Source organism: Clavelina lepadiformis, chromosome 2 (assembly GCF_947623445.1).
Source record: "Clavelina lepadiformis chromosome 2, kaClaLepa1.1, whole genome shotgun sequence".
NCBI lineage: Eukaryota > Metazoa > Chordata > Ascidiacea > Aplousobranchia > Clavelinidae > Clavelina > Clavelina lepadiformis.
Window position 1 is genome coordinate 6,193,358 of NC_135241.1, and position 17,026 is coordinate 6,210,383.

At 33.7% G+C, this 17,026-nt stretch overlaps 2 protein-coding genes across 3 annotated transcripts; both read left to right on the top strand.

Moving 5' to 3' along the window:
• Positions 1 to 180: 180 nt before the first annotated feature.
• LOC143447382 (L-sorbose 1-dehydrogenase-like) lies at positions 181 to 6,815 on the top strand. Of its 2 annotated transcripts, XM_076947458.1 has the most exons (13): positions 181 to 345; positions 884 to 944; positions 1,712 to 1,859; positions 2,062 to 2,341; positions 2,452 to 2,572; positions 3,396 to 3,618; positions 3,779 to 3,895; positions 4,264 to 4,376; positions 4,658 to 4,763; positions 4,942 to 5,134; positions 5,332 to 5,434; positions 5,669 to 5,788; positions 6,175 to 6,815. In XM_076947458.1, the coding sequence occupies exons 1-13, from the start codon at positions 231 to 233 to the stop codon at positions 6,311 to 6,313; spliced, it is 1,839 nt and encodes a 612-aa protein (XP_076803573.1). In that variant the 5' UTR covers positions 181 to 230; the 3' UTR covers positions 6,314 to 6,815. The 2 variants fall into 2 exon arrangements, with proteins under 2 accessions (XP_076803573.1, XP_076803574.1); XM_076947459.1 differs by lacking the exon at positions 1,712 to 1,859 and having other exon boundaries at positions 301 to 345.
• Positions 6,816 to 9,937: 3,122 nt separating this feature from the next.
• Positions 9,938 to 16,529, top strand: LOC143447381 (glucose dehydrogenase [FAD, quinone]-like). The gene is made up of 13 exons (XM_076947457.1): positions 9,938 to 10,069; positions 10,206 to 10,266; positions 10,421 to 10,568; positions 10,743 to 11,022; positions 11,145 to 11,265; positions 11,439 to 11,661; positions 11,769 to 11,885; positions 14,296 to 14,408; positions 14,645 to 14,750; positions 14,849 to 15,041; positions 15,358 to 15,463; positions 15,718 to 15,837; positions 16,075 to 16,529. Exons 1-13 carry the CDS (start codon positions 9,955 to 9,957, stop codon positions 16,211 to 16,213), a joined length of 1,842 nt encoding a protein of 613 aa, XP_076803572.1. The 5' UTR covers positions 9,938 to 9,954; the 3' UTR covers positions 16,214 to 16,529.
• Positions 16,530 to 17,026: the final 497 nt, after the last annotated feature.

Here is a 17,026-nt window from a genome sequence, read left to right on the forward strand (position 1 = left end):
CTCGGTCTGCCACGGAATACAGATCGGGTATTTTGCCCGTATCCACTTACATTTGTCAGTGTAGGGGCAACTTATTTTAAAAAAGGTTTCTACACCTTTTAATAGTTCTAGAACTGTATCATCCACCAGCGCAGTTGTCTGTGGTTTTTATGGCGTTAGCTAACAGTACGCAACACACACGACAAATTATGTGTATTTAGTTACTTGCATCTGCTGGAAGGATCCAGAAGATGTTTAGGTTTATTTTTGTTACACTTTTTATTACCTGGCTTGTCCCTCACTTTTTAACTTGGTACTGGACAATCAGCATTTCGGAACCACTGGAAGAATATGATTTTATTATAGGTATGTTTTTGCAAATAAATTTCTTCTGGTATTTTGCTTGTTTGTTAAGAAAGTTAGAATTTGGATAATCTAAATGACCATAGTGGAAAGCATGGCAACTGCACCCTCAAAACATTTCCATACTGTGTTTGGTGCACCCAAATGTCTCCTTTTATACAAACAAAAAGGAAGGCACACAAGTTTTGTGTTTTGTTTGTGTTCATTACAGACTGCAAAATGCACCTAGTACACCATTTTATACTCGGTACCCCAGAAATCTCAAAGAAAAAGTGTCATGCTTTTCAACCTGACTATATGGCAGTGTAAACACAATGCATCATTATTCTTTGTTTATCATGACTACTTTAAGTCCACACTGAGCTAGATTTTGCACTTTCCACACCCTCAAGTCACATGTATGCTCAGCTACATTCTTTCCAATTATGTACTCAAATTGAAAACAATTCAAAACTGTTAATATTGTAAAATATATTTCATTTCATTTTTTTAAATATACTTCACGCAAAATTCAACATTACTTACAAAATTTTCTTTGCAGTTGGGGCAGGGACAAGTGGAAGTGTTGTTGCAAACAGACTTACTGAAATACCAAATGTCAAGTAAGTTGTATTTTCATAGTTTTTCTACTTGTTTCAGCTTAATTTTTGAATTACATACCAAAAATTACAGGACTTTATAATTTTCATTTTGAAATTGTACAATTGGTTCATGTTTTGCAAATTTGAATCATAAAATGATATTCAATAGGTTGGAATTGAATTATTTATTTGTAAGTTGTTATATAACCAAGATTTTTCAGTGTTTTTGTTTTTATTTGCTATTAATCTTTTTAGTGGTTACAAATTGTTTAAAATTTCCTAACACTTTCGCTGCTAACACCGTTAGGCATCATCACATTGAGTGCCAGGGTTCTGGGGGCGTCCCTATTTCCAACACTTTTACGTAAAGCAGCTGTTGATCTACACTATATTAAAAAGATACAAAGCCAAGCAAGAACTCCCTCGTATGATGTAACAACAATATCACAAAGATAAAAAAGGAAAATATCCCACTCACACGCAACCTGAGTAGCACAATATCAAGCACTGACCGCAAGTTCGTCAAGTGTTTTACCTGCGTACACAATTCTATGAGCTCTGGCAATGAAGCAAAATGAAATTCGAAGCAACATAACTTTACATACGTTTGCACCAAACCAATAGTCAGATAACGTAATTTTACCTTCCTTGGCCCCGAAAGTATTAAATAAAAAGTGTGTCTCATTTGTGACACAATGTTTAAAGGTACCTTAGCAAAAATGAGATATTTCTGTGTCAAACATTTGCCGTCAAACTTTGACTCCAATGCTTTGATTACTTTTTCTTAGAGTGCTTTTGCTAGAAGCAGGTGGAGAGCACCCATTAAACTTTCTTAAAAGTATTCCCATGTTGTCACTTGCTTTGCAAAAGAGTAATATGGACTGGCAGTATGTCACTGAACCTCAAAAGTATTCTTCCGGGTCACTTTCAGAAAATGTTAGTACATGCCATCATAGTAACGTATCTTCTTTTTTATTCTTTTGTTGAAGTTTCACTTTGTCATAATGTTTGTCCAATGTTTTGAGGTAGACATTTTTGCAACTTCTCTTTATATATATCCAAGTGCTGAAATAAGAAAACATGGTTTTGTATAGAGTGGTACTGGTTAGACATAATAATGCTACAAACTTACTCACAGAGAAGCTTATGGCCTCGTGGAAAAGTTCTTGGGGGCACAAGCGTACTCAACCTTATGGTTTACACCAGAGGCAGTCCTCATGATTATGATTCATGGGTGAAGCTTGGTGCAAAAGATTGGGACTATAAAAGTGTGTTGCCATATTTCAAAAAATCAGAACATATGGCATCACCTGACCTGTCCGATTCAGAATACCATGGATATGACGGACCTTTGAATATAGATATTAGAAAAGATCATGGAAGTCAAGATTTGTTTGTAAAAGCTGGCGAAGAAATAGGTATATTTTTAACAAGTATACATTTCTATATAGATGTGATTTTAAAGTGAAACAAACGGTATACAACTAGATACAGTGCTTATATTTTTTTACCATTTAATTTATCACAGGATATAAGATAATTGATTACAACAGTAATGAAGACGAAGGGTTTGCCTATGTACAGAGTACCACACAGAATGGAAAGCGACACAGTGCAGCTGATGCATTTTTATATCCTGTCTCATCGAGGTTAGTTAACTGTTTGCAGTATCATTAGAGTATATTGTTTAGTTTAAGGCCCAGTCTCACTACAGGATCTAGTCCACAATCTTCACCAATTTTTACCCTATGAGTGATCGGGAAAAAAGATTGGTGTAGTCATGCTTACCTTTACTTGCGATAATGCCAAGGCAAACATCGAAATTGTGTGTACTCTTTCTAGTAGCCTCTGTAGTCTATACCATTTGTGTTAACATCAGTCATTGTTGCATTTGGGATTAGTTGGTCTCTGCATGCAGCTTTGTTAGCATGACCAAGACTTCATCAACGTGATTACATTGCAAATAAACAAGGCCAAAAACCAAACACAGAAAGGTTTTTGGTGAAATCTCAAGTTAATGGGAGATTGCAGTATGGCATGTTGCACAAGAAGTTTTTTATTGATACTAAAAACTAAAAGATATAATTCAATTGCCGACTGCTTTCCACTGTTTCTGATAGTAATTTGCAAAAAGTCGTGATCACTCTGCAAATGTTGGAAAGAGGTAGCAGAGTGATTTTTGACTTGTCCCAAGCTGTCGATAATTCACTGATCACTTGACCACGTCATATTCGTCATAGACTGATCAGGAACTGCTCGTTTGTTACCAAACACAGGTCGTCGGTGGCACAGAGTTGTGAGGGGTATTGCAAACAGTTCATAATTAGGCACCAACCACTGTTATTAGTTATTACAGCCTATTTAATAATCGACCACCAAAGCAACCAGTCGCGCACTGTGACGAAAAGTGGTCAGAAGTAAGTCAAATAGCCCATTGTAAAAGTGGTCTCAAATTTTTTCTTTGTTTTTCAGACAAAATCTTCACATCTTGGCAAATGCACATGTCAGTCAAATTTTATTTGATGAAGATAAAAATGGTAAACCAAGAGCTACTGGAGTGAAATATGTTAGATATGGCAAAGAGAAAATCGTGAAGGCTAAAAATGAAGTTATTTTGAGTGCTGGTGCAGTTGGCACTCCCCATCTTTTAATGTTGTCAGGGATTGGGCCAAAGAAACATTTAGAAGATAATGCTGTGAGTATCTCTTTTACTTTTGGTGCTACTGTTTTTTTAAATAATAATTCTCAAGGAAGGTATGTCTGTGTTTAGTTGTGCTAATATTGTGTCTTATTACCTGGATTAAAATAAAGTGTTATTGTTATTCATTATCAAATGATTCTTGGACGTTTTCTAGGTTAAAGTTGTAGCTGATCTTCCTGGTGTTGGATCTAACCTCCAGGATCATGTCATGTTACCAATAGGAGTCAAATCGGACATAGATATTTCTGATGAAGTGATATCCAGCAAAACTGTAAATATCTATAATTTTGTCAGGTTGTTTTAAATTTTTTATTGTCTTGCTTGAAGAACATGCAAGGTATTTACACGCTGCTGTGTAAGTTATGTCTTTTACTATTATGAAATTTTCAACTCTTTTAACAAAACTTCCTAGAATCAGTGTGATTATACGACAACACATGAACGCTACTAAGTAATGTTATTGAGCTCTTTTTTCCTGAGATAAAAGTTTTGTAACATATCAAAAATAAAGTACTCTTACCAGGTACATGACGTGACATATCAACATACTTTTCAGGGACTTGTATACCGCTCATATTTTTTTACTTTTTGCTCCTGTTCTTATTGAAATATGTAAGCCTTGCATTTTGATTTTTTCAGCTTAGTTTGTCCACCTTGTTTTCATATTTGTATGACGGCAGTGGTTCCTTAGGAAGTTGCACAGCAGATGGATTTGCATTTTTAAAGACAAACAAAAACTTTCGTGATAAAAAGTTTGTGATTTTTGTTCCATATCCAACAATTCTATTTGAAGCTGAATTGTGACAAGTTTTGTGCACGTAACTTATCAAGCAGATGCAACCATTTTTTTGTGATGAAACCATATATATGTGAAACTTTTTAAATTGCATATTGTTAAATTACATTTTGCATCGCTGAAAGTGATAAAAAAACGAAGTTGAAAATAATTTCATAACTGTCCTTTTGCAGTTAAATTATTGAAAATGTTGCCACAAAGATGACACATTCTTGAAGTAGAAAATTTTGCTCTTAGGTTTGATTATCCTGACATCGCCTTTCAAATGCTGTCCGCTCAGTTTGACGTTGGAAATAAACAGCTTATAGACTTTCACAAACATATTTTGAATATAGACAATGAGGTAGAGATATTTGAGATTTTAGATGTTTTCAGTATTGACATACAGTTTGATGCTAATTAATTTTATTTATACCTGATCTGCAGCTTTTCTAGCTTTCATACTGTTTTATCAGGATAATTTTCTGATAGTTAATGTTCCTTCCTTCCTATTTTTTCTAACATGAATATACTAATTTCAGACCATTAACGACATACAAGAACAAGCAAAAAAAGTGAAGTTGGATAAATTGAATGATCTTAGTATATTAGTTATACTATCCCATCCTGAAAGCATGGGTACTATCAGACTTAAGTCAAGCAACTACAGTATACATCCTGTCATTGATCCAAATTATCTCAAAGATTCTAAAGATGTTGAGACATTAGTGAGAGGTTTGCTTTGTATTTCAGTGATTTTTAGAGATGCCTGCTTAAGATTTGGTATAAAAGTGAGGTTTAGAGCCAATCTCATGAACTGGTGCGGTAATCAAATTATTCAAATAAAAATTATTACTATAAAGTGTTGAAAAATCTATAGGTGCATCATAATAACAACTAATGTAATACTTATAACTGTACTGCATTATCAGGTATTAAGGTTTTGGAAAAAATGGAAAAGTCTCCTACATTCTTATCTTATGGCATGAAAATGATGTTTGCTTCTCCTAAATGTGAAAAAAGTGGTCCTGTAAGGTACTCTATGTTGGCTTATTTGCAGCATCTTATGCATCAGACAATGTGTATAAATTTGTTAGCAGATAATTTTTTGCAAATCCAAAATGGTTATGAAAATGTTTTTAAAATGCATCTAGTGATCTTTGAATGTATCTAGTAATTGTTTTTGATTTGGCTTATCAGAAAATTATTTGCAGTTTTAACGTCAGTTAATTAGTTAAGTCTAATTTTGTTTTGAAAATACCGTTGTAGATCAGAGGAATTTTATCGTTGCGTAGCAAGAAGAAATATTCTTACTGTATACCATCACTGTTGCACTGCAAAAATGGGCGCAAGAACGGATAAAATGGCAGTTGCTGACCATCGCCTGAGGTTTGCTTTTATTCTGTGGTGGCAAGCGCCACGATTTGTACATTTTCCTTTAAGTTCTCGTTTTCCTTCTTAATTTACATTTCTTCCGTTGATTACTTTTCTTTACATACCCTTGCGTTTTCAACTTTGTTCAGTACCTTATTTTACATTACGTTTATGCGTTTGCAAATAAAGTTTTATTGGTTTTTATTCGTTGGCCAACATACTTCTGTGAGAAATACAGTAACTTAGCTGTTCTTCCCAACAAGAACGTGCAACTTTATTAGGAGTCAGATGAAGTCATCATCGTGTACTTACATCCTGTTGGGCCACAATTCTAATATGTTTGTTTTAACCTTTTCCATATATTTAACAATGTTTTTTTAAGTTCATTCTTTTGGTTTCAGAGTGTATAAAGTTGAGGGTCTTCGAGTGGCAGATGCTTCAGTGATGCCAGCTGTAACGTCTGGCAATACACAAGCTCCTTGCTACATGATAGGTGAAAAGGCTGCTGATATGATCAAGGAAGATTGGAATTTAGTGTAGTTTCTTTATTAGTAAAACATGATACGTTTTTAAACTATCAATACAGTGAGCTAAATGAAATAACATGCAAGTGATTAATATTGCTGATTTACCATCGCAGTTCTTTTAATTTATACTAATATCTGCCACACTTACGTTTTTTAACATATGCAACGTAGATTGTCTAATTTTATGTATTTTCTAACGAAGCCACCTATATTTTACATTTAATTTGATGCGTTAGATTGACTACATATAATGTAATATACTGGATGTTTTGAGTATGTTGTAATTATGCACTTTTCTAATTACTATTCATCAAAATTATATTTTTGTTCAAATTCTTTCTTTCTGTACTAATCGAACCTAAAAATCTGAATGAGAAACTACCTTGTTTGTCTTCCGCCTGTCTCGATTAATTGCAGTTTTTATATTTATCATGTTAACATTCCCTCTACTCTTGGTTTTGTAATTTGTTCTGGCAAATCAACGCGTCTTACTTGAATACACTCCCCTGCAGTGACATTTGTTTGTATGTTCATGTTGGCCGACGTTTTTAACTATTTTTGTTTAAAAAACGTGGTCCAATTGCAGGCCACTTTTTGTTCCATAAACATTTACATGATAGGCAGCACATGTTAACTTCTTTCAAAATGAACGAGTTTGTAACAAAACAGATCAAGATTGTGGTTTGAGTGATTGGTGGTGTCCTTGAACTATTCTATCATGCCACCAGGTTTCAAGTTTTAGCACATGATTTATGGGCAACGTCTACGAGCACTGAGCAGTCTTGATTAGACCATGGATGCTTTTCACACCCAGAAAGTCTTACAATATGTGTTGTTTCATTTGCATACGTCACTTAGAATTCAACAAAGTCGATTAGAAGTTTGTGTATTTAATTGCTGAGTGTAAACCCGACCGCTTACACATTTATGGGCAAGATGATCTTCAATCGACTCATACCGATTTCTGCCTGGTTCTCTTGTGATCGGTAATCACAAACACTTGATGTTGATTTGCTATCTATTTTCGGACCAAGAAAATCTTTGCTCACTCTATACTATAACTAGACAATGACTTCTCAATGGCAAAGCACTGGCGTCACAGCTTATGTATGTGTAATTAAGATGGATTACTTCTCCGAGTTTTCCAAATTATCCAGGAAATCGGGAGTGTTTTAGGTAGATAAGTTCCTCAGAGGGCACTTACACTCAAATCACCTGCATTCTAGTGACGATTACGTTAAGATGAGTGAAAACTGTCGTCACGGTTATCATAATTGGCTGCAGCAAGGTTCTTTGCGTGACTACTTTCTTCCTTGTCGTTTCCTGCATTTTCTACATGAAAGCTGAAACGACTAATATTGGTACTTTTAAAACTAAGTTCCTAAAAACGTCTGAAAAGATTCTAGCTACAGTGTCCACCTAACCATCTAATCTGACGAATCTAAATATGATGGGTACAGTAACAAAATAATATCATACATAGAAGTATTTTAACGTTGAGTGAAGTAAGACTTCAAAGACTAAACATTTGCGAATGTCTTTTTATTGTCTCTATCGATTTTTACTAAACGAGACCGTAAAAAATTTTGTTCTTTTGGCGAGGAATCCGTTTTACCGATTTTCGGGGCAAAAAAGAGTAACGTTTTGGGAAGAATGATTTTTCACATTTCATTAATTGTTTTGGGGTAAGCTTCCTTTTTTAGGAAGTTAATGTCTCAAAAGTAAGTTTTTGCTATTTTGTTCCAGGTTCTAGAATCTATAGACTGACGATGATTGTATATCGCTCGAGCTCTGGTTGCTAACATTGTCCTTGTGTAAGTTCCGATTGCCACACATTTTTATTTTGGTTTTTTGAATTTTTATATCGAATTGCCCGAATTTATAATGGTTCACCAGGTTTACTGAGCAGGAACATGCGTCTTTATTACTTTGCCCACCAACACTACAACGGTAGCACCACTGGATATCGAACACAGAAATGTTTGGTGCCACCCAGTCATTCTACATGGCATTATCCTTATAACTTTTCAGCACCTTCCTCACATATAATTATCATTGGGCGTGTTATATATATATGGTTGTGCTGACAAGATGTCACAGAATGTCTTATGTTGCACGAGTTTGAATAAACGTTTTGGTTTTAGTTTTATCTCACTGTTTGTCTGTAATTTTTGCTGGCAGAGAAGGACACGCTGCCTTCATGAAGTCAGGTCAAGCGGAGTTTATTGACGCAAACACGTGATCTCACAACCAGAGATCGCTACAGACCTGTGGCCAGTCTGGATGTCAGTATATGATCATGAGATTTCATCTGACTTCAGTAACGTTGCGTGTTCTTCTCTAGTAGCAGGGTTACTTCTACACAGAGGCATATTGGCCCCCAAATTAAAAAACTGATAAAACTTTATTTGCAAAGATAAACTAAACTGACAATCGTAATGTAAAGTAGGCCATTAGAAGTGAATAAACATTGAAAACGCAAGGATAGGCTATATAAAGACAGTTAATCCAAAAAGGAACGTAAATTAAAAAAAAAAAATTCACAGAAAAATGTCTAAGGCGTGGCGAAAGGCACGTATCCATACTCACATCATTATGAGTTTTGTAACGTTCTTCTCAAAATATCTCTATACAACTCGATTAAGCGGTAAAAAACTCCGTATCAACAACGGTAATGCTCGATCTTCCTGGTTGTAAGTATAGGTCTAGGTCATACTTGGCGAATATGACCTTAAATGCTAAGGCTTCCACCACAATTTGGCGTAAATGGCGGAACAAATGGGGCCAGTAGGGCCTGGACCCCTGCACTTTTTTACTTGGGAACCTATTTAGCTCTCACTTGGCATATCCAAAGAATAATAAACGCCAGTGAAAACTCCACTTAAAGGGAGATTCCCGTGTGCGATAACGCAAACAGTTTGTTAACCATAAATCTGCAACAAAAGGTTTTGTTTACCATGCATTCTATATTTGGGCGTCGTACGTGGCAAATAAAAAAGGTGATTTAGTTGGACAACTTTTGAAATTTGTACCTTTCTTTTTAAATTTTTGGCTAGTCATGTTCTACTCCCCAATCTCAATGTACGTTTGAAAGTTAAATATTGACTCTTTCTTATTTTAGCCTTTCAACTCACAAGTTTACATAGTTTGCTCAATTGCAAGTTGTTGCAACATTGCTGATGATCTAAGCAACGTTTAATTCAAGTTGTGGTAGAACACTGTTGTTGTTCAACACTTGTTTAAAGTTTGCAGTAAACTTTCTTTATTCTACGCTTTTTCATACATACAAATATTTAAGTGCTGTAAAATAAATATATAAGATATTCTGAGTAGAAATTTTTCAATACCGGTATCGTAGTTTGTACCAAGTGCAAATATGAGGCACACAAAAATATTCTTGATTTTGTATTTTTATTTTTTCATGTCATTATCTACTAGGTTTTGAAAATTTTAGATTTGAATGAGTTTATGTTGCTATGTGAATCTCCAATGCCCAAATTACCATGCAAGCATTCATTTTAACGTTATTTTGTTATAAAGTTATTGTAATATGACGTGACATGATTTCATTTAGTTTGCATACTGCTGTGTTATGTGTTTTCTTTAACCTAATCCTTTGCATCGTTTTTATAGCTGGAACTTCAACTTAGCAAAATGATTAGATTCGTTTTAGTCGCATTGGCTATTGCTGTTTTGTTTCCTTATTTTCTAACTTGGTATTGGACAATCAGCATAAATGAGCCATTGGAAGAATATGATTTTATTATAGGTGTGTACATGTATGTACACGTATATTTTATATACCTTCTATGTATTTGTTAAGGTTGACTTTTTTGACAAAAAAACAAGAGTTTGTATATCTAAGTTATGCCTTATTATCATATTTGTACAACTATTATTTACAGTTGGAGCAGGCACAACTGGAAGTGTTATAGCTAACAGGCTCACTGAGATACCAAATGTGAAGTATGTTAGCCAACACTGCAGTATTGTTTCCTATACAGTACTATAACTAAACCGTTACTTATTCCTGAATTGTTACTGAACAATAGCTGGTGAAAAGTATCATAATCCAATAATGTGGTCTCAATGATAACAAAACATAATTTTCATATTTTAGAGTGCTTGTATTGGAAGCTGGTGGGGAGCATCCTTTAAACCTGTTTAGCAAAGTACCATTGTTGGCAGCATTAACATTAAATGGAGAGATGGACTGGAAATATAACACAGAGCCACAAAGACATTCTTCTGGTGCATATGTGGACAGGGTTGGTCCATGCAAAGACTTGACTTGCTTTGTGATGCAGAAACATATGCTACCATAGTTGTGCTTGAATACAGAATACCATTTTGACTACCTACTTTATACTGAATTATTGCCAGTAGTAACTTGAGTGATGTTTTATTAATGTTTAATTTTTATCCTTGATGTTTCTTTATAGAAAAGCAGGTGGCCACGTGGAAAAGTTCTTGGGGGCACAAGCGTACTCAACTACATGGTTTATGCTAGAGGCAGCCCTCATGATTATGACTCTTGGGTAAAGCTTGGTGCAAAAGATTGGGACTATAAAAGTGTGTTGCCATATTTCAAAAAATCAGAACATATGGCATCACCAGATCTCTCCAATTCAGAATACCATGGCTATGGCGGACCTTTGAATATAGATATTAGAAAAGATCATGGAATTGCAGAGTGGATTTTAAAGGCGGGAAAAGAACTTGGTATTTACTTTGTTTTATTAATGGTTGTGTTTTTTGTATATCTATAAACTGCATATTTGTGCTTGTATTCTTATAACTTTAAAAGCCACCATTGCATTTGTAACTGACATTGTATGGAACAGGATATAAGATAATTGACTATAACAGTGATGAAGATGAAGGGTTTTCAAGAACTCAAAGCACAATACTGAATGGAAAACGGCACAGTGCTGCAGATGCTTATCTGTATCCTATTTCTTCTAGGTATTTTGCATAAAAAATTATTTATATTATTTTTGCAAGCACAGTTTTGGGTTAAAGTTACTATGGTATCATGTACACTGTATTTCCATGATACCTTTGCACTACATCAAATGTCCTAAAATATATAAATTTTAACATATTATGGAACCTTTTTTTCTTAATTTGTTTTTTAGAAAGAATCTGCATGTTTTGACCAATGCACAAGTTAGTAAAATTTTATTTGATGAAGATAAAGATGGTAAACCAAGAGCTACAGGAGTGAAATATATAAGATATGGCAAAGAGAAAATAGTGAGAGCAACAAATGAAGTTATTTTGAGTGCTGGTGCAGTTGGCACTCCCCAGATTTTAATGTTGTCAGGGATTGGTCCCAAAAAGCATTTGGAAAACTTAGCTGTGAGTAACTTTATTAAGAACAAATTAAAAGTTTGTTTTATTTTGTTTGCGATTGTATGTTTTATTGTTTGATTTTTCACAGGGGCATTTTTATTGATATGATTCAGGTCAACGTTATGGCAGATCTTCCTGGTGTTGGATCCAATCTTCAAGATCATATCTGCATGGTGTTGTCATTCTCTTCTCAAAAAGACATTTCTGATCAAGTGGTATCTCCTGATGCAGTAAGTTTATGTTCTTTGTAGATAATAATTAATCATTGCGTATTTTTGTACAACTCCAGCTCTTTTTATGTTTTGCAATCTACAAGTACTACTTTTGTGTATACATAGATGTCTCACTTCAGGAAAGCTAAAAGTTTACAGAAGCATACTTACAAACTAGGTTAGAACTGCTTGAGGGTAACACTCTTGCTTAAGTGGTTACTTTGGCTCACTCTGTTGTTTTAATTAAGGCTGTGCCACATGAAAAATTGTTCTGGTTCTTGCAAACATGAACATGAATTAATTAATATTAATATGAATATCATGTCAGCCACGCGTTGTAGCAAACGGTAAAATTTCATCAATATACTGTATTGCTGCATTTAACTTATGACATGATGCAATTGCTAAGTAGTTTGCTTTGTTTTAAAAAACGGTTAAATGGCAATTTAGTTTTTAAACGCATTTGGAAAATGTTTTTATTGCCATGAATTGTGTCTTTATCTTGTTCCATCCTGTCTCACCACAGTTAATAAACTTTTAGGTAATTTTATGTTAAGGTTCGCCATTAGTAGTATTCATTATCGCCCGAATCTTTTTTGGGTGATATTCATTGAATCTATTCCAACTGGATTTGTATTGGCCTATCCTTATCATGTTAGACATAAAAACAGGATTTAAGTTTATAACCTGTTTAACAACATTATATATTCAACATTCTCTTAAACTGTAAACAGTAATCTCTGTTTTTAAGTCTTCTTTGTTGTAGTAAAATGACAAAAATTTTACTGGATGAAAAAGTTTTTGTACTGTACTGTTTTTATGTTGTAGAAAATACAGGTTATACTTTTTATTACACTCTCCAATGGGTCACCGAGATGGTACACAGTGAAATCTTACTAATAAAGCAATTTTTTATTAAATTTTAATTAAATGTAATTTTGAGTTAAATAGCTTGAGTTATTATTATGGTAGCTGTTTTACATGTATTTTAATATGGTATTCACTGCAAACAGGATAGTTGTTCTATGGTATTTAAAAAACAACTTAGGACAGGTGAGCTAAGTTACTTTAAATGCAGGTAAGTGCATTCGTTTATTCAACAAAACTTTTCAAGGTTAAATTACGAATGTTTATTTATTATAACTAGGACCCGCAAAAGTCAATAAAGTCAAAAATTTTTAAGGACCTCGTCTGACCACGAATCAAAGAATAAAGTTGTTTTCAGCACCTAGGGGATTGTTTCTAAGAAGTTTATAGGTCAAAATAAAGTCAAAATTTACAATAAAGTCAAAATTTGTCAAATTTTGCCTTTTGACAAAGTTTTTGTGTTTCTCGAGAGTAATTTTTGTAAAAATCCTCATGGAAGCATTGTAAATCAGGAACTGCGACACAATTAAACCATATTAACCCATAAAAGCAGGAAATAAGTCACAATGCCCACTTTGATCAGCAGTAACTTTTATCGCAAATTGTCCATTGTTTATTCATTGTTACGTATTTAAATAGCTCTTACAAAACACTTCCTCTTCATAAACGTGGTCTTTTCGAAGATCAACAATTTGGATTTTAGGAATAGCCTACTGACATTCTGTAATACAAAAATGCCTAAGCAAGCTAAATCGTCTTCAGCAAAAGTTAGACAGATTTGTCGAGATTTTTCTGATGAATTTAATGCAACTCCCGGGGGTGATTTATGGTGCAATTTTTGCGAGGTTATAGTGAAGTGCGATAAAAAGTATTTTGTTGAAGGCCACAGGAAAAGTAAACACCATCAAGCTGGATTGGAGCAACAACAAGCATTCCCTGTTTATTAGAATTTACCATGCGGAGAAAATCGAGGCAAAGTGCCCTTTTCACAAGGACAAAATTAAACAAGCTACCTAAATCTATCGCCAAAGAACACGACGCACTTTTTATAATCAATATAACACCTTGACTTTTCGACAAAATATTACGTTTGGGTCTGAAATCGACAAAATATTATGTTTAGGTAACTGGAGGAAGAACTGTGGCCTCTACAAATAAGCAATTTCGTTAGATCAAAATAAAGTCAAAATTTGATAAAAATAAAGTCAAAAAAAATTTTTTTTAGGTCAAAATAAAAATGGCCCTAATTATAACTATAAGTTCTCTTGAACATTTTTACACAATGTTGTAGATAAGACTACAATAAACTTATTGGAAAAACAACAATTTAATTATACCAGGATATTGATCACCAGATTCACCCTTTACTGTAGTGAGATCCTGCATCTCAGAATTTTATTGTATTTAATCATGGAAAAGCAACAAAATTATTTTGAACGTTTTTATGAAATCCATCTTTCATTTTACATACTGTATGTGTCTAAATCGTTCTTTACAGGAATTGTTTAATAATTTTGACTTGTAATAGGTCAATGTAAAGTCATAAAAACATTTTTTTTAGTTCAGCTTGTCAAACTTGTTTTCATACTTATATGATGGCAGTAGTTCATTGGGAAGTGTTGCACTGGATGTTTTCGGATACTTAAAGACAAACAAAAATTTCACTGATAGGCAGTTAGTAATCTTGACCAATACATTACTCAAAGTAATTTCACGATGATTCAAAATTATTTATTTAACAAATTACACAAAAATCATTGCATGTCTCGAGGAATTATTTATTTGTGATCTGTAGCAAAAATTTTTCAATGTTAATTTCACACTTGTATTATGCCGTAATAGTTTTATGTAACCATACTATTTTTTTCAAACAATAGTTTGTCAAAAAATACAGTAAAGCTTGCTTTCAGGTATGATTATCCAGATCTTAGCTTCTTCATTCAGTCTGTCCCCATAGATCCGAATGATAAATCAACAGTGGAACTTTATCATGATATTCTTAACAGCAAGCTTGAGGTATCAAGTTCTCATATATTTTGCATGCAAATGTTGGTTGCATTTATTTCATTATGTTATCTTTGGTATTTTAATTTATTTTGTTTACCAACTTATAGGTCATAAAGGAAATGCAGGAACAAGCAAATAAAATGAACTCCAAACGCTTCGGGGATTTTAATAGTGTAATTATGTTGTCTCATCCCAAAAGCACTGGCACTCTACGACTTCGCTCCGGTGACTACAGTGAACACCCTGCTATTGATCCAAATTATCTTCAAGATCCTGAAGATGTTGAGACTTTATTGAGAGGTGTTTGTGTAACTTTCCTCAGTGAACTAATGCTTTTGTTACCTTGGATGAAATGGAATAGTCTGTACTTTGTCAGATATCAATGTGTTGTAGTAAAATACTAGTACCTGGGAGTATGGCTTCAGGTGGTTGGGTAAACTACCTAATAATAAAGACATTGGCAATGAGGACATTATGCAGGGTCCAGTTTTCTGTTAATAGAGTTTTTCAGCTGGGAGCATTGAATTTTGGGAAACATTTACTGATTATATTATTAATTATACATAATATACTACATGACGTTTTTGGAAGTAAGTGGTTAATTTTTTATCATTAGGTCTAAAATTTCTGGAAAAACTGGAGAATACACCAACCTTTTTGTCATTTGGAATGGAATTAATGTTTGCTGCTCCTGGTTGTAAAAAGGAAATTGAGCTTGGGAGGTAGGTTTTGCATTCCAAGAAATACAATGATTGTTAAATTGTAATAAAAATCATTGGTAATTTTTGCAAATTTACCGAGGAAACTGGCACAGGTTTGGGTGTATCTGAAATAAGATACTGAGAACATGAAGCTAAATATCTATGGGATGTGAGTGTTTAACAGTGATTTTTTATTAGTATTCTTACAGACAAGTGAAAAGTAGCAGAAGCCAGCAACTAATACATAACACGTAATGCTTGTCTTTTTACTACAGGGCAGATAACTTCTATCGCTGTTTGGCAAGGAATCATGGCATGACTATGTTTCATCCTTGCTGTACTGCAAAAATGGGTGCTAATTCTGATAAAATGGCAGTTACTGATCATCGCCTTAGGTTATTTACAATATTTAGCTTTTGATACACATTCATGAATTGAATGGAATACAAGCAGCATTGACGGATACATTATAATCATTAACAGTTGAAATATCTACATTGCTTTTGACTTTTTACTCAGTTACAGTTTTGTTATTACCACATTAAATAATGATTTGCTATCTGTACATGTCTGCATGAGCATTGATAAAAATGCACTTAACATTTCTTCTTTTACAATGTGTTTTATCCTAGGGTGTACAAAGTCGAAGGCCTTCGAGTGGCAGATGCCTCTGTCATGCCAGCCATTACCTCTGCCAATACACAAGCTCCAAGCTATATGATTGGGGAAAAGGCTTCTGATATGATCAAGGAAGACTGGAAATTAATTTAATATGAATTTTTTGCTGCAAAATAATTATTCTTAATTACATGTTTTTATTGATAAAGCTTTCCATAGAACCATTTTTTACATGCTACAACAGATGTTACTACTGACAGATAAGGCATTTTACTTTATTGTCGGTCCCAATTATGACAATAAACTCCGAATTTTGGTAAGTTACTTTTGGACATTAAGTTTTTATAACTTGTAAAACAAATTTTTAATTTAGAGGTTTAAACCAACCATTCTTGATAAAAATGTTTCTGGTACCTAACTGGCTGTCGTATGAATTACGAAAGAAATAAAATTTTGATTGCCACGTGTACTTACTAAGTGCAATTTTTCATGTTTGTTTGGTGTAGTCATGCAGATTTTTATTGCAATTTTGGCTGCTTTATAATCATGAGAAATTGCAAAATGTATTATATGTAGTTTTCTTTGTTTTGGATTTCAATATATCTAGCATGAGATAGAAAATTTAGTATTGCCATAATTTTGCATCTTTACGGAGGAATTTGTTTTGTGTGTCATATTACTATTCTACTTCTAACACACATCTGAATGAAATTATTTTTGCTAAAAATCATAGCAGCAGCCACATTCCCTATGGCAAGAGAAATTATGTCTGAGGATTTAATTTGCTGAGGAAGCGTAAAATATTTTACGTCTCAAAAAAACTGTCATAGATATTATAAGTCCCAATTAATGAGTAGTGACTCTGTAAACTAACAAACCACACTGAAAAAGCAGTAGGAATGATGAACTGGGGAAACCAATTATTGACAACATTGGTTAAAGTTTCAATATACTATTAAGAATCAA